Source organism: Ranitomeya imitator, chromosome 2 (assembly GCF_032444005.1).
Source record: "Ranitomeya imitator isolate aRanImi1 chromosome 2, aRanImi1.pri, whole genome shotgun sequence".
In the NCBI taxonomy this organism is placed as follows: domain Eukaryota; kingdom Metazoa; phylum Chordata; class Amphibia; order Anura; family Dendrobatidae; genus Ranitomeya; species Ranitomeya imitator.
The window spans coordinates 812904575-812927748 of record NC_091283.1 but is presented as its reverse complement, the minus strand read 5'-3'; the positions used below and the strand labels follow the sequence as shown (position 1 = coordinate 812927748).

At 47.6% G+C, this 23174-nt stretch overlaps 1 protein-coding gene across 2 annotated transcripts in view; it reads right to left on the bottom strand.

Moving 5' to 3' along the window:
* ZRANB1 (zinc finger RANBP2-type containing 1) overlaps positions 1–23174 on the bottom strand; it is a 55239-nt gene that overhangs the window by 4838 nt on the left and 27227 nt on the right. Inside the window, exons 2-7 of one of the 2 annotated variants that reach the window (XM_069753883.1) lie at positions 12953–13786; positions 2444–2631; positions 2062–2215; positions 942–1013; positions 666–864; positions 322–442 (exon numbers count right to left, since the gene is read on the bottom strand). In XM_069753883.1, the coding sequence (XP_069609984.1) occupies positions 322–442; positions 666–864; positions 942–1013; positions 2062–2215; positions 2444–2631; positions 12953–13745 (1527 nt within the window). In that variant the 5' untranslated portion in view covers positions 13746–13786. The remainder of the gene's footprint in view (positions 1–321; positions 443–665; positions 865–941; positions 1014–2061; positions 2216–2443; positions 2632–12952; positions 13787–23174) is intronic. The other variant, XM_069753884.1, reaches the window with a different exon arrangement.

The window sequence follows — 23174 nt, the reverse complement described above, 5'->3', positions numbered from 1 at the left end:
AGATTCATGTGGTTTATAGAGACCGTGCCTATATAGCCAGAGAGGAGACTAAGGGACTGTGAGTGCAGATCCACATGGTTTATGTTGCACTGCACATATTAAAACACAAACCAAAGATTTTCTGTGGAATCCCGTACTGGCAGCCATATTATTATATAACCCAATATTTGGTGTTGTAAAGGTGTGAACGCTCTTCTGCACATGTCAGGGTTACGTGAGCAGAGATACATGCTGAACGTGTGAATTAAAGTCTCACTCATTGGATAATGTGAGATTTCTGTGCCCATTACATAAATCCCACGAGTAATTCCTACCGCTTACCTGGCTAGCTAGTGAAAGAATAAACGCCCAGTCTTCCTGCCATTGTTCCTCTCTTAGAGAGAAGTGTAGTCCAAAGCTCTGCGAGTACCAAGACTCCCACTCCTTCCAACGGCTGTAAAACCTAAATACACAAAAGGGACGATGAGTAAACAGAGAAAAAAAAAATCAAAGCCGTTATTGTTAATAAAAAAAAAAAGAAACGCATGAAAATCATCAACCTAAAGAGAAGAATTCGGAGATCAAATTTGAGAGAGGAAACAAAACACCATGAAGTGGAATTAACAGGAGGACATTAAAGCGAGCAGCATCAAATAGGAGCTGCAAGGGGTCCCCAGCGCCCTCACCAGTGGGAGCAGTCGTGGAGGCTGTCATGCAGGGCCTTCCTTAGCACCGAGTCCTTGTCGTAGATGCCCCAGGTTGCTTGTAGTACGGAGTCCAGCAGGCAATCGCCTGCAGTGCGGTTCCAAAGTGCATAAAGTCTGCTGTCCAGACGGGTCCCCAGCTCAAGTGACCAGTTAATAATGGGAGATTCCTCCTCGAGTTCTGGAATACAGGATGCAGAGGGTGAATTCATGATGGATGACAGCGGGAAGGTTTGTACAAAGCAGCAGAAAAATTACCTTTCTGAACATCCCGGTCCAGAACGTCATCAAACAGCTTCTCCTGAACAGAAGGAGGAAGATCCTCTATATCTGCAGACAGAAGTGAGAGCAAACACTCAGCCAGTAACAAGAAGACTATCTCTGCAGAAATAAGAAAAAGCCAACGATAAGTGACAAATATCTGAGAATGAGCTGCTCTAAGTTCTGGCATCTTTCTAGAAGTTTACACTAGCTCTTCTGTCAGAGGGGACCAGACCGGTAACCCTCTGCTCTCCACATCTGAGCCTTGGTTGCCCAAGAACCCATTGCTAGGTTGCCGGTTGTCCTGCCTTGGACTGGTTTTGGTAGATACTGCCCACTACCTACCGGGAATACCAGCTGACCATATTGGAGATGCTTTGGCCGATCAATCCATCATAATTTCACAGTCACTCACAGTGTAATCAGATTCTCCTCGGATGAGGAGAAGATGGAGAAAAAAAAAAAATCCATCTTCTCCATTCTGACAGTCCGTGGAAATCGGACTGCACTCAAACACCAGCCGAGAACAGACGGATATTTTCCACGAACTCATCAATATGCATGGCCAAGTGTGACCCGAATATCAAGATCAAACTCTGGCATTCGGCCACTTTTTCCTTGGTCCGGTACAAAGAAAAAAAAAAATATATACATACATACCAAAAAAAAAAAAAAAAAAAAAAAAAAAAAAAAAATCGGACATATGCACAGCCCCATAGAATGATTTGTCTGGATGTGATCCAATGTTTTGTCGGATCGCACTTGGGGTGAAAATACGGCCTTGTGCAAGGCTACGCTTCCTTCACACATGGTTTGGATTTTCCACGCAAATTTGCCTACTGAAATTCCACAGTACAGGAGGTTTAAAGAAATCTTATCTCCACCGTGCAGACAGTTTTGTCCTGCGGCACAGGGGTTTTTCCTTTTGACAATTCTTTGTGCGGATTTCAAGCTTTGCACCAAACCTGCGCAGATTCGCCGTGGAAATATCCACACCAGACGTGAAAATGATTGAATTTAGCTTTATAAGTGACATGGAATGATGGAAGCCATCTACGTACTGCACTACAGAATATGTTGGCGCTCCATACGAGATGAGCGGAAGGTAATTAACTACCTGCGGGTAAAGTGAACGTTACGAGGTCTGTTAGGAAGTAGCAAGCGAAGTCTCCTTTCCTCTGATGCATGGAAGCTGCGATTTCCCTCCGGATTTGCTCGGTGAGCTCGGGACACACCATGGCGGGGATACATTTGGCTGCATGCTGAGACACCTGGAATCATAAAAGCCCCACAGGAGTCAGATGGTATGAGAAACCCGGAACAACTCATCAACGAGGAAACATCAGCCTGAAAAGAGCCATGAAATAATAATATTGTAGTATTCCCTACGACGATTCCACTGCACTACAGTCTGAGCAAATCATCGGCGCGAGATCACAGATCCGACATCATTTACAGGAAGGAACAGAGCACCAATCCCGACGAGAAAAGCTGCTCACTTCAGTTAGAAGTATGGCCAGCATGTCCTGCCTCTGGAAGCGAATAGATAGGTGCACCAGAGTGTAACCCACATCAAAGGCCGACGGGCGGTTCAAGAGACGGACTTCATCGGCAGAGAGTTGCCGAGCGATGTCTCCTCCCGACGTCTTGTACGCCTCCACAGCCGACAGGTCGCCTTCCACAACACCTGAAAGAGAACATAGAAAAAAATAAATAAAAATACAAATCATTACATAAACCAAAAGAAAGCAATTTATTCCATCTGGCAATTATTAAACCAACGGCATTTTTCTTTTTTAAATGGCATTATTTAGGGCTAAGAGTCCATAGAAGGAGCCCACGTGACCTTTAGGATTTGAAGAGTGTTTGTGTGGAAGAATGGGCCAAAATCACACCTGAGCAATGCCTGCGACTAGTTTCTCCATACAGGACGCATCTTGAAGGTGTCATCACTGACAAAGGTTTTTGTGCCAAGTATTAAATACATTTCAGTTAAGTATGTTCATGTTCAATACATGTTGGAGCTGTAATTTCTATTGGTACAATTTACGGTGTACATGTACACTTTTCAATCTCTAATGCATTTCTTTGGCAGAGATAAGGTGACCAAACTCAGCAATTCAGGCAGTTTTAAGGAGACAAATTTTAATATTTTGGGCTTTTACAGATACAGTGATATTTTTTTTAATATGTTTTTCAACACAAATGAGGGAAAAAAAGGGAGTTTGAAACTTATATTTTGTGGGGGGAGAAAGGGTTAGTTTAAAAAAAAATTTTTTTTTTGACCCCAAATAGAAAAACCATGATCCTACGATGAGGGAATTGCTGTGTACTGACCCAGTGTTCATACTATTAAGACCCAACTTACATGCCACTACCGACAATTGTATCCAAGCGGTTACACTGCTGGGATCACGTCTTTTGCAGAAGGGTGCCGGCAGCGTAGGACAGCCAGAACCTGCGGGTATGGTGCGGTTACCCCGAGGTCGCCCCTTACACCTGCACGCGTCATGTGACCACATTAAAAATGGGTATTCCAGCTGTGACAGTGCGCTCTCGCAGGGGAATTTGGCCTTTTGTGGGAGCAAACTCTCCGAGGTGGTAGAGGAGCTTGTGCAATCTGATTATACAATGTATAGCAAGCCAGGGTTGTAAGATCACGCATGGCGAGTGTAAAAAATGTGCCGTTTGAAAAGTAAATGGAAATCCAACGAACACAGACTATCGACACAGAGCTTTTACTAAGGCTTCTTTCACACCTCAGTTGTTTGGCATCAATCTGCTCCGACATAGTGATGGTTCGACGAATCCGTCACAATTGTTGAGAAAACGGTTCTAACGGATCCGTTTTTTTGACGGATCCATTACTTTGGGGTTGTCTGGGAAAAGTATCTACTTTTTGGAGCATGCGCAATTGAAAAAGCGGATTGGGGTGACGGATCCGCCAAATGACGGTCGCCACGGATCCGTCGCCCATAGGCGGCCATTCTATGGAATGGCGGACGTGACGGATCCATCGCGAACTGCCATTTCGGCGCAAACAAAAAAACTTTATAATGTCCGTCAATGTCTAGATGACAAATCTCGACGGATCCGTCACATGGCGGATGGAACGGACGACCATCCGCCACAATCCGTCACTAATGTATGTCTATGGGAAAATAGCGGATCCGCCAAAAAAAAAAAAAATAATAAAAAAAAAATGGCGGATCCACTATTTGAGGAAAATGGCGGTTTCAGACTGACGCCAAAAGACTGAAGTGTGAAAGAGGCCTAAGCAACAGGTTGATGTTCTTTAATTTTCAGCCCCCTCCACCTTCCATACTGGAGGATGACTCGCACAATCATCCTTTTAAAGGGAACCTGTCACCCCCAAAATGGAAGGTGAGCCAAGGCCACTGGCATCAGGGGCTTATCTATAGCATTCTGTAATGCTGTAGATAAGCCCCCAATGTATCCTGAAAGATGAGAAAGAGGTTATATTATACTCACCCAGGGGCGTTCCCGGTCCGATGGGCATCGCGGTCCGGTCCGGGGCCTCCCATCTTCATAGGAGGACGTCCTCTTCTTGTCTTCATGCTACGGCTACGGCGCAGTCGTACTGATTTGCCCTGTTGAGGGCAGATCAAAGTACTGCAGGGCACAGGTGCTGGGCCTCTCTGACCTTTCCCGTCGCCTGCGCACTGCAGTACATTGCTCTACCCTCAACAGGGCAGACAAAGTACGCCTGCGCCGTAGCATGAAGACAAGAAGAAGACATCATCCTATGAAGATGGGAGGCCCCGGACCGGACCGCCCCTGGGTGAGTATAATCTAACCTCTTTTTCTCATCTTTCAGGATACATCGGGGACTTATCTACAGCATTACAGAATGCTGTAGATCAGGGGTGTCAAACTGCATTCCTCCAGGGCCGCAATCTATGCGTGTTTTCAAGATTTCCTTAGCTTTGCACAAGGTGCTGTAATCATTATGTGTGTAGGTGATTAAATTATCACCTGTGCAGTACAAGGAAATCCTGAAAACATGACCTGTCTGCAGCCCTTGAGGAATGCAGTTTGACACCCCTGCTGTAGATAAGCCCCTGATGCCAGTGGCTTAGCTCACCTTCCATTTTGGGGGTGACAGGTTCCCTTTAAATAGTAGTAGTGCAATGCATCATAAGCGGAAGACAAAGATAAAGCAGAGGGAACTCCCTGAAGCCAAAGTTCAGTGCAGACTATTGGGGCAGCAATAAACCCAAGTCCAGACTCCTAACCCCTGTAACCGGGCACATCACCGCCACCATCTCCGTGAGAAACTCGTTAATGGTAGTGAGCATTTGCTCGCAGAAATTTATGCAAGGTTTCTGCATCTCTTGGCAGGAAAAACACCAACCTCACATGTTGGTGAAATAAATCACAATTTATTCTGCCTTCTGTGGCGACGTTTCGATCCCAAAGATCTTTTTCAAGACCCATTATATGGTCTCTAAAATCCTGTTCTACCGTACTGGCCTCATGCTCACCATAAAGCTACGATGTCCATTACTATGGGAATCACTCATCCCCGCAGTATCTATTTGCTGGGACCGTGCTATCCAATAACTGATGGCACATCGTGTTAAAGGGGATGTCCACTACTGGGGTAACACCCCTTATTATGGACTCCAGGGTGCAGCAGAACCCTAAAAATCTATAGGTGCCTCTCGGACTGGCGCTGTACCTTTGTCTCTTCTCCCTGCATCCCACACGGACACCGGACATAAAAAGAATCCGTGCACAGAGACTTCACGCTCACACATTATACTTTACATATGAACATCACCAGTACAGATACAGGATAAGTGACATTTAGCCGAGTGTGAACGACTACAAAATGAGAAGACAACTGGACGCAGGTAACGGACAAAAAAGGTAGAAGACGACCTCCACACTCTGATGGCGGATCAGGGGGAAGCGCAGCCCCGGGCCGAGCCGCGACTCATCCTCCTGCACACGATGCAGATTTAGTGCAGAACTGCAGATTTTTCTGCAGAACCTGCAGTGTTATATAAATATATATATATAGATATATATATATATATATAGATATATATATATAGATTATATATATATATAGATATATATATATAGATTATATATATATATATATATATATCTATCTATCTATATATCTATATATATATATCGCAGCAGCATACGGGGCATATAATACAATGGAGCATCTTATGGGGGCCATAAACCTTTATGGAGCAGCATACGGGGCATATAGTATGGAGTATCTTATGGGGGCCATCAACCTTTATGGAGCAGTGTATGGGGCATATGGATGGGAGCAGCAAATTACAGAACGGTGGCCCAGGATGGGAGCAGCACGACAGAATAGGGCACGTACAGCAGAGACAGGCGGCACTCCCCGTATATAGAACACTGCACGTATAGCACAGACAGGCGGCACTCCCCGTATATAGAACACAGCACGTACAGCAGAGACAGGCGGCACTCCCCGTATATAGACCACTGCACGTACAGCAGAGACAGGCGGCACTCCCCGTATATAGAACACTGCACGTACAGCACAGACAGGCGGCACTCCCCGTATATAGAACACTGCACGTACAGCATAGACAGGCGGCACTCCCCGTATATAGACCACTGCACGTACAGCAGAGACAGGCGGCACTCCCCGTATATAGAACACAGCACGTACAGCACAGACAGGCGGCACTCCCCGTATATAGAACACTGCACGTACAGCAGAGACAGGCGGCACTCCCTGTATATAGACCACTGCACGTATAGCACAGACAGGCGGCACTCCCCGTATATAGAACACAGCACGTACAGCAGAGACAGGCGGCACTCCCCGTATATAGAACACTGCACGTACAGCACAGACAGGCGGCACTCCCCGTATATAGAACACTGCACGTACAGCACAGACAGGCGGCACTCCCCGTATATAGAACACTGCACGTACAGCACAGACAGGCGGCACTCCCCGTATATAGAACACTGCACGTACAGCAGAGACAGGCGGCACTCCCCGTATATAGAACACTGCACGTACAGCAGAGACAGGCGGCACTCCCCGTATATAGAACACTGCACGTACAGCACAGACAGGCGGCACTCCCCGTATATAGAACACTGCACGCACAGCAGAGACAGGCGGCACTCCCCATATATAGATCACTGCACGCACAGCACAGACAGGCGGCACTCCCCGTATATAGAACACTGCACGCACAGCACAGACAGGCGGCACTCCCCGTATATAGATCACTGCACGTACAGCAGAGACAGGCGGCACTCCCCGTATATAGAACACTGCACGCACAGCACAGACAGGCGGCACTCCCCGTATATAGAACACTGCACGTACAGCACAGACAGGCGGCACTCCCCGTATATAGAACACTGCACGTACAGCAGAGACCGGCGGCACTCCCCGTATATAGAACACTGCACGTACAGCACAGACAGGCGGCACTCCCCGTATATAGAACACAGCACAGACAGGCGGCACTCCCCGTATATAGAACACTGCACGTACAGCACAGACAGGCGGCACTCCCCGTATATAGAACACTGCACGTACAGCACAGACAGGCGGCACTCCCCGTATATAGAACACAGCACAGACAGGCGGCACTCCCCGTATATAGAACACTGCATGTACAACAGAGACAGGCGGCACTCCCCGTATATAGACCACTGCACGTATAGCACAGACAGGCGGCACTCCCCGTATATAGAACACTGCACGTACAGCACAGACAGGCGGCACTCCCCGTATATAGAACACAGCACGTACAGCACAGACAGGCGGCACTCCCCGTATATAGAACACTGCACGTACAGCACAGACAGGCGGCACTCCCCGTATATAGAACACTGCACGCACAGCACAGACAGGCGGCACTCCCCGTATATAGAACACTGCACGCACAGCACAGACAGGCGGCACTCCCCGTATATAGAACACTGCACGTACAGCACAGACAGGCGGCACTCCCCGTATATAGAACACTGCACGCACAGCAGAGACAGGCGGCACTCCCCATATATAGATCACTGCACGCACAGCACAGACAGGCGGCACTCCCCGTATATAGAACACTGCACGCACAGCACAGACAGGCGGCACTCCCCGTATATAGATCACTGCACGTACAGCAGAGACAGGCGGCACTCCCCGTATATAGAACACTGCACGTACAGCACAGACAGGCGGCACTCCCCGTATATAGAACACAGCACAGACAGGCGGCACTCCCCGTATATAGAACACTGCACGTACAGCACAGACAGGCGGCACTCCCCGTATATAGAACACTGCACGTACAGCACAGACAGGCGGCACTCCCCGTATATAGAACACAGCACAGACAGGCGGCACTCCCCGTATATAGAACACTGCATGTACAACAGAGACAGGCGGCACTCCCCGTATATAGACCACTGCACGTATAGCACAGACAGGCGGCACTCCCCGTATATAGAACACTGCACGTACAGCACAGACAGGCGGCACTCCCCGTATATAGAACACAGCACGTACAGCACAGACAGGCGGCACTCCCCGTATATAGAACACTGCACGTACAGCACAGACAGGCGGCACTCCCCGTATATAGAACACTGCACGCACAGCACAGACAGGCGGCACTCCCCGTATATAGAACACTGCACGCACAGCACAGACAGGCGGCACTCCCCGTATATAGATCACTGCACGTACAGAACAGACAGGCGGCAGTCCCCGTATATAGATCACTGCACGTACAGCAGAGACAGGCGGCACTCCCCGTATATAGAACACTGCACGCACAGCACAGACAGGCGGCACTCCCCGTATATATAGAACACTGCACGTACAGCAGAGACAGGCGGCACTCCCCGTATATAGAACACAGCACGTACAGCACAGACAGGCGGCACTCCCCGTATGTAGAACACTGCAGGTACAGCACAGACAGGCGGCACTCCCCGTATATAGATCACTGCACGTACAGCAGAGACAGGCAGCACTCCCCGTATATTGAACACTGCACGCACAGCAGACAGGCGGCACTCCCCGTATATAGAACACTGCACGCACAGCACAGACAGGCGGCACTCCCCGTATATAGAACACTGCAGGTACAGCACAGACAGGCGGCACTCCCCGTATATAGAACACTGCATGTACATCATAGACAGGCGGCACTCCCCGTATATAGAACACTGCACGTACAGCACAGACAGGCGGCACTCCCCGTATATAGAACACTGCACGTACAGCAGAGACAGGCGGCACTCCCCGTATATAGAACACTGCACGCACAGCACAGACAGGCGGCACTCCCGTATATAGAACACTGCACGTACAGCAGAGACAGGCGGCACTCCCCGTATATAGATCACTGCACGCACAGCACAGACAGGCGGCACTCCCCGTATATAGAACACTGCACGCACAGCAGAGACAGGCGGCACTCCCCGTATATAGAACACTGCACGCACAGCACAGACAGGCGGCACTCCCCGTATATAGATCACTGCACGTACAGCAGAGACAGGCGGCACTCCCCGTATATAGAACACTGCACGCACAGCACAGACAGGCGGCACTCCCCGTATATAGAACACTGCACGTACAGCACAGACAGGCGGCACTCCCCGTATATAGAACACAGCACAGACAGGCGGCACTCCCTGTATATAGAACACTGCATGTACAACAGAGACAGGCGGCACTCCCCGTATATAGACCACTGCACGTATAGCACAGACAGGCGGCACTCCCCGTATATAGAACACTGCACGTACAGCACAGACAGGCGGCACTCCCCGTATATAGAACACAGCACGTACAGCACAGACAGGCGGCACTCCCCGTATATAGAACACTGCACGTACAGCACAGACAGGCGGCACTCCCCGTATATAGAACACTGCACGTACAGCACAGACAGGCGGCACTCCCCGTATATAGAACACTGCACGTGCAGCACAGACAGGCAGCACTCCCCGTATATACACCACTGCACGTACAGCAGAGACAGGCGGCACTCCCCACATTCCATAGAATGTAAGTCTGCAAGGACAGGGTCCTCTCCCCTCTGTACCAGTCTGTCATTGTAAACCTGTTTACTGTAAACGATACCTATAACTCTGTATGTAACCCCTTTCTCATGTACAGCACCATGGAATTAATGGTGCTATATAAATAAATAATAATAATATTATAGAGAACACTGCATGTACAGCAGAGACAGGCGGCACTCCCCGTATATAGAACACTGAATGTACAGCACAGACAGGCGGCACTCCCTGTATATAGAACACTGCACGTACAGCAGAGACAGGCGGCACTCCCCGTATATAGATCACTGCACGCACAGCACAGACAGGCGGCACTCCCCGTATATAGAACACTGCACGCACAGCAGAGACAGGCGGCACTCCCCGTATATAGAACACTGCACGCACAGCACAGACAGGCGGCACTCCCCGTATATAGATCACTGCACGTACAGCACAGACAGGCGGCGCCCCCAGTATATACACCACTGCACGTACAGCACAGACAGGCGGCCTTCCCCATATATACACCACTGCACGTATAGCAGTGACAGGCGGCACTCCCCGTATATAGAACACTGCATGTACAGCACAGACAGGCGGCACTCCCCGTATATAGAACATATAGAACACTGCACGTACAGTAGAGACAGGCAGCGCCTCCCGTATATAGAACACTGCAGGTACAGCACAGACAGGCGGCACTCCCCGTATATAGAACACTGCACGCACAGCACAGACAGGCGGCACTCCCCGTATATAGATCACTGCACGTACAGCAGAGACAGGCGGCACTCCCCGTATATAGAACACTGCACGCACAGCACAGACAGGCGGCACTCCCCGTATATAGAACACTGCACGTACAGCACAGACAGGCGGCACTCCCCGTATATAGAACACAGCACAGACAGGCGGCACTCCCTGTATATAGAACACTGCATGTACAACAGAGACAGGCGGCACTCCCCGTATATAGACCACTGCACGTATAGCACAGACAGGCGGCACTCCCCGTATATAGAACACTGCACGTACAGCACAGACAGGCGGCACTCCCCGTATATAGAACACAGCACGTACAGCACAGACAGGCGGCACTCCCCGTATATAGAACACTGCACGTACAGCACAGACAGGCGGCACTCCCCGTATATAGAACACTGCACGTACAGCACAGACAGGCGGCACTCCCCGTATATAGAACACTGCACGTGCAGCACAGACAGGCAGCACTCCCCGTATATACACCACTGCACGTACAGCAGAGACAGGCGGCACTCCCCACATTCCATAGAATGTAAGTCTGCAAGGACAGGGTCCTCTCCCCTCTGTACCAGTCTGTCATTGTAAACCTGTTTACTGTAAACGATACCTATAACTCTGTATGTAACCCCTTTCTCATGTACAGCACCATGGAATTAATGGTGCTATATAAATAAATAATAATAATATTATAGAGAACACTGCATGTACAGCAGAGACAGGCGGCACTCCCCGTATATAGAACACTGAATGTACAGCACAGACAGGCGGCACTCCCTGTATATAGAACACTGCACGTACAGCAGAGACAGGCGGCACTCCCCGTATATAGATCACTGCACGCACAGCACAGACAGGCGGCACTCCCCGTATATAGAACACTGCACGCACAGCAGAGACAGGCGGCACTCCCCGTATATAGAACACTGCACGCACAGCACAGACAGGCGGCACTCCCCGTATATAGATCACTGCACGTACAGCACAGACAGGCGGCGCCCCCAGTATATACACCACTGCACGTACAGCACAGACAGGCGGCCTTCCCCATATATACACCACTGCACGTATAGCAGTGACAGGCGGCACTCCCCGTATATAGAACACTGCATGTACAGCACAGACAGGCGGCACTCCCCGTATATAGAACATATAGAACACTGCACGTACAGTAGAGACAGGCAGCGCCTCCCGTATATAGAACACTGCAGGTACAGCACAGACAGGCGGCACTCCCCGTATATAGAACACTGCACGTACAGTAGAGACAGGCAGCGCCCCCCGTATATAGAACACTGCAGGTACAGCACAGACAGGCGGCACTCCCCGTATATAGATCACTGCACGTACAGTAGAGACCGGCGGCACTCCCCGTATATACACCACTGCATGTACAGCACAGACAGGCGGCACTCCCCGTATATAGATCACTGCATGTACAGCACAGACAGGCAGCACTCCCCGTATATAGAACACTGCATCTACAACAGAGACAGGCAGCACTCTCCGTATATAGAACACTGCAGGTACAGCACAGACAGGCGGCACTCCCCGTATATAGAACACTGCATGTACAGCACATACAGGCAGCACTCCCCGTATATAGAACACTGCAGGTACAGCACAGACAGGCGGCACTCCCCGTATATAGAACACTGCATGTACAACAGAGACAGGCAGCACTCCCCGTATATAGATCACTGCATGTACAGCACAGACAGGCATCACTCCTCATATATAGAGATTATAATGCTCTATCAACCATAACACTGAGGCTGGAAAAAAGAAATCGAACGATTGCCCCTCAGTCCTGCTCTCGGAACATGTTGCATAAAGCCAGCATTATAGCCAGTCATAGGGAGCTGCAGCCAAACAAGCATTTCCTCCCAGTTTCCAGATAAAAAATGGGGAGTACTCTTGAATCATGTCACTTGGCGATGGAGAAGGACTCAGAGGTCCCACTATTGGATGCTGTCAGAGCAGGAGTTAGGCTGTCTATATAGAGGGGGCAAGAGATACCACTAAAGGGCTATAAAGACCCGGAACTGTAGTAAGGGCCACCTAATAACAGACAGGCGTTCCTTAAGGGGCTAATGGTAAAAAAGCAGAACCATGGGGTACTCTGTAACCCTTTCTAGGCACGAGTCAATGATATGGTTCACACTTTACTGTGAAATCCCGCCATCTTCACTTACCCACACATGCATTCAAGAACAGCCAGTCCGTCTTCCTCATTCGGTTTTTAATTTGCTTCAACTTCTTGAGATCCAGTTCCAGCTCATCCTTGCTGCCCACCGCCCCCGCTAGCTCGATCCTTTGAAAATCCATCTCGGAATCTCTCTTGGACATGGGTGGTGAGCAACGCTGGCCGTTGCCGCTGCTGCAGCCGCTTCTCCAGCGAGCCCGGTCTTGCTCATTAATAAGAGAGGAAGCCTCGTCCGTGTCTGCTAGCTCTATGGAGTCTATGTTGTTGGGGGAAGGATGGTCGCATACAACACACTTTTTGGCCTTGGCACCGTTCTCGTACGTACAAGCAGAACAAGTCCAGTGCTGACCTTTAATGTTCAGTTTATTGCGGTCGTTATATTCCTCACACGGGTCAATGGGGCCGGGAACGGATCGCAAGCCTGATCCTGAGGATTGTGGAGATTCTGTCGGGCTACGTGTCCTGCGCTGGGACAGACACTGCGTGCATCGGATGGCCCTGGGCCAGTTCAGGTAGGTGCACAAGTGGCAGGACCACTTACTGCTGTTCTCCATGCTAAATGAGGTTTTCACACGTGGTCTGGCGCTGGAGTCAGGGCAAATCAGTGGACTTCCCCCGCTCCTTTCTATAGTACCCACATTAGGGGCGCTACTTTTGAATGGTTCTTCTGTGATGATAGCACCACTGGGTCTCTGGGCACGACACATTGTGCACTTGATAGCAGACGGCCAATTCTCGTAGGTACAATATTCGCAAGCCCACTTTATGCCATGCTCCGTCATGGTGACACTCCCAGGGTTGGACAATGGTGTCTGTCAGGAAGCTGAAAGAGAGAAAGGCAAAGAGAGTTAGTAACGGAGGAGAAAAAGGGAGAAAATCGAAATAAACAGTTTGGTTACTTTGGTCGCACAAACAAAACAAAAAAATAAATAAATATTTTTCTTAGAATCCGACTCGTTTGGATGTTGGAGTAAGAGGGGGAGGCGGCTATTTTTTGCCATTGCATGAAAAAAAAATGCATTGTTTGTGCCATGATTTGACAACAATTCTACATATCGCAGCAAATATACATATAATACACACACATTCTAAGAGACCAAAGATTATATCCCCCCATTTGTAACTAGATCCAGAAATAAAGTTGAAGCATGGGGGGGGGGGGGGGGGAATTCTCTTCCCTGTTCCTAACACTACACTAGGGGGTGCCGTAGCTCACCCTATTCCCCAGGATACTTCTGAAGGTGAAGATGCCGGGGCCTCCGCCTTGCCTTCCTTCTGTTCTCTTCCCCTACCGAGGGAAGAGGGGCGCTACTGTGCACCGTAGTACAAAGACCCGACAAACAAGGCAACACAAAACAAGGGTTAGCAATACTCCAGGCATACAAAATATTCCATCACATAACATAGGAATGCACAGGGGTGTGGAGGTAGGGGAATAAACCAAAATAGAGAAAGATAGGGAATTACCACACATACAAACCAAGCAACAGTCACTAATAACTCCACCAACTTTCCTTCTCATAAGAACTCTGCTCCCTCCATTGGTCATGCAACAAATGCTAGCTCTGACAAGGATTTGCATCAGAGCCCAGATTATAAAGGGGAAAGGAGTGGCTAAACGAGCTCAGCTGTGAGCACAGATATTTCCATCATGGCTGATTATTCCTTCTGGCGGAACAGGGAATAATTCTTCTCAGTGCCAGAGTAGGAGCAATCAGATGCTGCGGTCTTCTGGCTCCACACTATCACGGTAACCCCATGACAGTGGGCTTTGGAGGAAGTACGGGGGGGGGGGGGTACTACAGGGCTAACATTTCTTGGTGGGTAGGGAGGTAATTTAGTAAAATTACTAGACTCATGGAGGCTTAGGTACCGGCCCAGATGCTTCCAGACTTCAAATCTTGTCCTTAAATCTGGTGGGCATGAGATAAGTGGGAGCAAATTCCAAGTACACCCCCATCTAGAATAACCCGTCGGAGGGAATAGTAAGGTTTGGAGGAATGAAAGGCAAGGGATTGAGATACTTACAGGGTTATTTCTGCACATTTGAGTATTTAAAAACAGACCTTTAATCTGTGTAACTCTGATTTCTTCAAGTATCTACAACAGGGGTGGGGAACCTCAGGCCCCAGGGCTATTTACGGCCCTCGATGACCTTTTATCAGGCCTCTGGGCGGATTCTCAGGCAGGGATGTGTATTTTGATTGCCACCAGCTCATTAATTTCTTCTTGCTCTGTTAGCACACACGGGCAGTGCTCACTACTGAACACTGAAGGGCATGCAATGAAAGATTACGTCCTGACACCAGTGCCAGAGTCAGGATGTACTGTGTCGGCGGAGTTTGCACGGCCCCCGAAGGATGGTATAAATATCCAAATGGCCCTTGGCATAAAAAAAAAAAAAAAAAAAGATTTGTCACCCCTGTTCTACAATTACGGCACAGATTAGAGCTCAGGAGTCCGTCTCCAATCTATCCATCGTCTTCGGTGGGGTGTTGGACTCTATGGTAAATGCAAAAAGTACTAACGACCCCAGATCCTTCATGTATAATTCCTGTGAGACAGTGGCGTCATTGTGAATGGCTGATACGTGTCGCAGAGACAGAGGTTGTCCTCTGCGCTGTAAGCCCAAAATGTTGTTGTTCTGGGACTTGTAGTTCTACAATTGTTTGTTTAGTTATCAGTGGGGCTTACAGGGTTAGTTGGAGAGCTGGGTGGGACTAACCACACACACCTTCCACCTATGAAGGTGGTTACAGGTACATAATGTGACCATGGTTTGGGTCACATGTTCAGAGTGTATAGACCTGAATGGTCAGAGTGTAAGATCCTGGATGGCCTGTGTTGGAAGATTCTGGGAGTAGGTTCGGATTCCTGGAAAGCACATGGTGAGGCCATGGACCTGAAGGCCTGTGTGTTGGAAGGTCCAAGGAGTGGACTTCCTGAATAGCACATGGAGAGGCCGTATGTGCAGAGTCAGTGACGGCATTGCGTTGGGGAAGCTACTGTTCCTTCTGCGGGTCTGGACTGTCGGGAGTGCCCTGGTCACAAGGATGGTGATCCAAGTAAGGCAGCTTTCCCCAGGAGAGGGGGCTGACAGGAGTCAGCATGTGGAGCAGCAGCTCCTGCAAGGTAAGTCCAGATAAAGGGGGTTATCGGCAAACAAGTATCTGCCAGTGGAACAGACTGTTAGTGCCCATGATGTTCCATGGATGTTTATGAACTGTGCGGTCACCCATGGAAACTGGACGAAGTGAGAAGTCCAACTCCGTCACAACATGCCAAAGTCGTATAAAATGTGATGTAATGGACTTTACGTTAAGCGATTTATGAGTCTAAATAAACCGGAATATACTGTTTATGTGAGAAACCGTGCCTGTGTGCTTTAATCCCGTTGCCAAGCGAGTGTCCCCCAACACACCCAGGGAGCGCTCTCTCACATTCCTCATTACTAAAAAAAAAACCCTGTAAATTAAAGGGATTTTCCCCCGTGAATAAAGTTCATTTTAAGCACTAGATATTGAAATAATGATTTCCACAATTGGATGTGTTTAAATAAAATGTTCCTGTGCTGAGATAATCTTATTAATGTGCCCCTGCTGTGTACTGTATAACCGTACAGGGACATGGTCGTACCCCAGCTCCTGGGCAGGGGAGGAAGCAATGGAGCAACAAGTGAATGCAGTCTTAGACAGACTTCCATGGACGGCTTTTCGGCATCCTTACCCGTTTTCTTCCCTCCCCTAGCACCGATGCCCTTTATAAAGCCAGGCAAGATCTGACAACTGCTCTGGACACATTACGGAATTGTCGCTAAAAAACCAAGAGGAAGAGGACTATAAAGACCATGGACACAGCATGACGCACATCAGATTTCTAGTGCATTTTACACCTCCAGCTGGAAAACAAAGAAAGCAAAAAAAAAACTGAACTTCCATCTCAGACTCTTGAATTCCTTCTCTGCACAGCTTTACTTTATTTAGAAGCATTTCCCACAACTATTCCAAACTCCGGAACAATAGACTAAATAACGTGTCTGTGAGGCCGCACCGAGCCCAAACATTACAGATCGCAGCTCCACCGGAGCAAAGTCCACGCACGTAAATATCTAGGCGGCCAACTGGGGCACAGGGCAGAGCGGGCACAGACGGAGGGCTCGGGGAATTCTTTTTATAATCCTAAATCATCACTTGGGTAATATGGATCCCCCCCTGCCCACCCCCAGTAATTGGAGAAATGTCATTGTTAGGACCCCCACCCACTGCATGAACTAGAGAGGTGACATCCCACCAGCTCTGGCGGACTCTGCATATTCATGTATTACATAGCTGAACACGAGAGGTGCAATACTACAAGTGTCCTCCAGGGGGAACGTTCACGGTGACATAAAAGGGGGCAGCCTGGGACCCTCCCTCCACATCACTACCCGCACATGATCACCGTCAGCCCCCAGCTGTAGGATTATCGTAAACCACAGCAAAGGAATCTCCAGCCGTGGAAAAACTCACCGCTCAAGATTTATTTTTGGCCAGAAATAGGCCGAGAGTGACAGGCCGAGAACAGATTATTGGATTCTGATGTAGTATGTCATCGTGTACTTGTACACAGGCGTCCGTGCCGTAATCCGCACCCTCCAGTAAAACAGGAGTGGTGAGAATAAAAAAAAAAAAAACAACAACAACAGTCCAATTACATGAGGAGAACAAGAATAGAAGTCAAGACTGGAGGCAACAGCCATAGATCACTAGTTTCCTTAAAGGGAACCTGCCACATACATGCAGCCTGATCTGTGAAGAGCACGGCAGAGGAGAAGCGGAGCAGATGATGCATCAGAGGCCTGGAAAAGATTCACTACAACTTGTATTGTGTTCATTAAAAGCCCTGATGTTTGTATACGAGTCCAGTGTGACTGCATGCAGACTGTATACGAGTCCAGTGGGCGGTCCTACTAGTGACTGACCCTCTTCCCTGTATGACTGCATGCAGACTGTATACGAGTCCAGTGGGCGGTCCTACTAGTGACTGACCCTCTTCCCTGTATGACTGCCTGCAGACTGTATACGAGTCCAGTGGGCGGTCCTACTAGTGACTGACCCTCTTCCCTGTATGACTGCATGCAGACTGTATACGAGTCCAGTGGGCGGTCCACTAGTGACTGCATGCAGACTGTATACGAGTCCAGTGGGCGGTCCACTAGTGAATGACCCTCTTCCCTGTATGACTGCATGCAGACTGTATACGAGTCCAGTGGGCGGTCCCACTAGTGACTGCATGCAGACTGTATACAAGTCCAGCGGGCGGTCCCACTAGTGAATGACCCTCTTCCCTGTATGACTGCATGCAGACTGTATACGAGTCCAGTGGGCGGTCCACTAGTGACTGACCCTCTTCCCTGTATGACTGCATGCAGACTGTATACGAGTCCAGTGGGCGGTCCACTAGTGACTGACCCTCTTCCCTGTATGACTGCATGCAGACTGTATACGAGTCCAGTGGGCGGTCCCACTAGTGACTGCATACAGACTGTATACGAGTCCAGTGGGCAGTCCCACTAGTGACTGACCCTCTTCCCTGTATGACTGCATGCAGACTGTCAATCACTAAAAAGGACCTCACACTGGACTTTCTATAAACACCAGGGAATTCAATGAATAAAATAAGAGTCCAGTGGGCGGTCCTAATACTGAATGACAGTCTGAATGCAGTCATACAGGGAAGACTCAATTTCTGCATATCACCGCCCACTGGACTTATTCATAGAAGCACAAGGGATTTCAATGAATAAAAAAAAAAAAAAAAAAAAGGACTTATGGAAACAAAAATGCGCATTAATATATAACATCCAGCATACAGATCAAATAACATTTTCAACACGACAAGTTCCCTTTAAACATTATAGATGCCTAGACAGACATTTTTTACTTATTTATATTTTGTACATTTGTTATCGCGTTAAATGGGGTATTCCCATCTACAAGATTCCACCCCAGTATGTAGCAGGTGTAATAATATTAGCAAATACCTCAAATCAGAAATATAGTATAGTTTTTTTCATTACTACACATACTATATATTGGGATAGGATCTTGGAGATGGGAATACCCCTTTAAGAAAAATTAAATATATATATATATATATATATATATATATATATATATATATATATATATATATATATATATATATATATATATATATATATATATATATATATATATATATATATATATACACACATATATACATACATACACAGTTAGGGCCAGAAGTATTTGGACAGTGACACAAGTTTTGTTATTTTAGCTGTTTACAAAAACATGTTCAGAAATACAATTATATATATAATATGGGCTGAAAGTGCACACTCCCAGCTGCAATATGATAGTTTCCACATCCAAATCGGAGAAAGGGTTTAGGAATCATAGCTCTAATGCATAGCGTCCTCTTTTTCAAGGGACCAAAAGTAATTGGACAATGGACTCTAAGGGCTGCAATTAACTCTGAAGGCGTCTCCCTCGTTAACCTGTAATCAATTAAGTAGTTAAAAGGTCAGGGGTGGATTCCAGGTGTGTGGTTTTGCATTTGGAAGCTGTTGCTGTGAGCAAACAACATGCGGTCAAAGGAACTCTCAATTGAGGTGAAGCAGAACATCCTGAGGCTGAAAAAAAAGAAAAAAATCCATCAGAGAGATAGCAGACATGCTTGGAGTAGCAAAATCAACAGTTGGGTACATTCTGAGAAAAAAAGGAATTGACTGGTGAGCTTGGGAACTCAAAAAGGCCTGGGCGTCCACGGATGACAACAGTGGTGGATGATCGCCGCATACTTAATTTGGTGAAGAAGAACCCGTTCACAACATCAACTGAAGTCCAGAACACTCTCAGTGAAGTAGGTGTATCTGTCTCTAAGTCAACAGTAAAGAGAAGACTCCATGACAGTAAATACAAAGGGTTCACATCTAGATGCAAACCATTCATCAATACCAAAAATAGACAGGCCAGAGTTAAATTTGCAGAAAAACACCTCAAGAAGCCAGCTCAGTTCTGGAAAAGTATTCTATGGACAGATGAGACAAAGATCAACCTGTACCAGAATGATGGGAAGAAAAAAGTTTGGAGAAGAAAGGGAACGGCACATGATCCAAGGCACACCACATCCTCTGTAAAACATGGTGGAGGCAACGTGATGGCATGGGCATGCATGGCTTTCAATGGCACTGGGTCACTTGTGTTTATTGATGACATAAGAGCAGACAAGAGTAGCCGGATGAATTCTGAAGTGTACCGGGATATACTTTCAGCCCAGATTCAGCCAAATGCTGCAAAGTTGATTGGACGGCACTTCATAGTACAGATGGACAATGACCCCAAGCATACAGCCAAAGCTACCCAGGAGTTCATGAGTGCCAAAAAGTGGAACATTCTGCAATGGCCAAGTCAATCTCCAGATCTAAACCCAATTGAGCATGCATTTCACTTGCTGAAATCCAGACTTAAGACGGAAAGACCCACAAACAAGCAAGACCTGAAGGCTGCGGCTGTAAAGGCCTGGCAAAGCATTAAGGAGGAAACCCAGCGTTTGGTGATGTCCATGGGTTCCAGACTTAAGGCAGTGATTGCCTCCAAAGGATTTGCAACAAAATATTGAAAATAAAAATATTTTGTTTGGGTTATGTTTATTTGTCCAATTACTTTTGACCTCCTAAAATGTGGAGTGTTTGTAAAGAAATGTGTACAATTCCTACATTTTCTATCAGATATTTTTGTTCAACCCTTCAAATTAAATGTTACAATCTGCACTTGAATTCTGTTGTAGAGGTTTCATTTCAAATCCAATGTGGTGGCATGCAGAGCCCAACTCGCGAAAATTGTGTCACTATCCAAATATTTCTGGCCCTAACTGTAATATATAGATAGATATATAGATAGATAGATATATAGATAGATATATAGATAGATATATAGATAGATATATAGATAGATATATAGATAGATATATAGATAGATATCTCTATATATATATTTTTTATTATTATTATTATTATTAAAAATATATATATAAATTTTTTTTTTATTATTATATACACATACACACATTCCAACATTCCATTCCAGTGTCAGCTGAATTCCAGCCAGAGTACACCTCATTCTACTTAAAGGGAACCTGTCACCCCGTTTTTTGAGATTGAGATATAAATACTGTTAAATAGGGCCTGCGCTGTGCGTTACTATAGTGTATGTAGTGTACCCTGATTCCCCATGTATGCTGAGAAATACATTACCAAAGTCGCCGTTTTCGCCTGTCAATCAGGCTGGTCTGGTCAGGTGGGCGTGTTCACAGCGCTCTTTTCTTCTCCAGCTTTCCGTTGGTGGCGTAGTGGTGTGCGCATGTCCAAGGTCCGAATTCCCTGCGCCCACGTGAAGACACAGCGCGCGATCTGCGCTGTAATCCCTTGCATCGGTGGGGGCGGCCATATTCCTGGGGCCGTGCGTGCGCAGATGGAGTGCTCTGCTGCACGGGGCTTCAGGAAAATGGCCGCGGGATGCCGCGCGTGCGCATTAGAGATCGCGGCGGCCATTTTTCCAAAGCCGAGATGCAAACTCGGCTTTGGAAAAATGGCCGCCGCGATCTCTAATGCGCACGCGCGGCATCCCGCGGCCATTTTCCTGAAGCCCCGTGCAGCAGAGCACTCCATCTGCGCACGCACGGCCCCAGGAAGATGGCCGCCCCCACCGATGCAAGGGATTACAGCGCAGATCGCGCGCTGTGTCTTCACGTGGGCGCAGGGAATTCGGACCTTGGACATGCGCACACCACTACGCCACCAACGGAAAGCTGGAGAAGAAAAGAGCGCTGTGAACACGCCCACCTGACCAGACCAGCCTGATTGACAGGCGAAAACGGCGACTTTGGTAATGTATTTCTCAGCATACATGGGGAATCAGGGTACACTACATACACTATAGTAACGCACAGCACAGGCCCTATTTAACAGTATTTATAGCTCAATCTGAAAAAACGGGGTGACAGGTTCCCTTTAATGTGCTTCTGATTAGGTGACCACCTGAACCAAATATTTAAGGAAGGAAAGTAAAAAAAAACAAAAAAAACCCTGTTGTGGTGTTCACAATCCTCTTGCAATAGGACAAGCTGGATGGCCAAACAAGTGCTAGTAATATCGGAAAAGTAATCAGAATGAAGAAATAACTTTTAGGCTATGTGCACAAGTTCAGGACTTCTCGCAGAAAATTCGTGAGAAAAACCAGACATTTTCTGCAAGAAATCCGCACGAAATCTGCATGCGGTTTTGCCGCATTTTTCCCGGACATTTCCCAATGCATTTTGTAGTGGGAAATCCGCAAAAAAACGCAAAATTAATGAACATGCTGTGGTTTTTACCGCGATGCACAAAACATGCGGAATTAATTCTAAATGATGGGATGCTTATTGTATGCGTTTTTTTATAGCGTTTTTAAATCGGGAAAAACCGCAACGTGTGCACACATCCTTAACCATGCCAAAGGAGTTGAAAAGAAAAAAAGTCTTGAGTGAAAAAAAAAGAAGGGCTCAATTCTGGCTTTACTAGCACAGGGATACAGTGAGCGTCATGTTGCCCCCATCCTTAAAATTTCTAAAACGGAAGTCCATTACAACGAGGCCAAGCAGCAGACATTGGGGACAACAAAGCTGCAGACCGGCAAAAACAACTCTGCCCTGACCGGGATGACAGTAATCTTATTCAAATGTCACTCAGCAACCGCAGGATGACATCAAGTGACCTACAGAAGGAATGGCAAATGGCAGCTGGGGTGAAGTGCACGGCGAGAACAGTTTGTAACAGGCTCCTAGAGGCAGGGCTCATGTCATGTAAAGCTAGAAAAAGCCTTTCATCAATGAGAAGCAAAGGAGAGCCAGGCTGAAGTTTGCCAAAGCCCATAAGGGTTGGACCATAGAGGACTGGAGTAATCTTCTCTGATGAGTCTAATTTTCAGCTTTGCCCGACACCTGGTCTTCTAATGATTAGACGGAGACCTGGAGAGGCATACAAGTCACAGTGTCTTGCACCCACTGTGAAATTTGGTGGGGGATCGGTGATAACCTGGGGATGCTTCAGCAAGGCTGGAATTGGGCAGGTTGCTCTTTGCGAAGGACGTATGAATCAGGCCGCATACAAGGTTATCCTGGAAAAACATTTGATTCCTTCTGCTCAG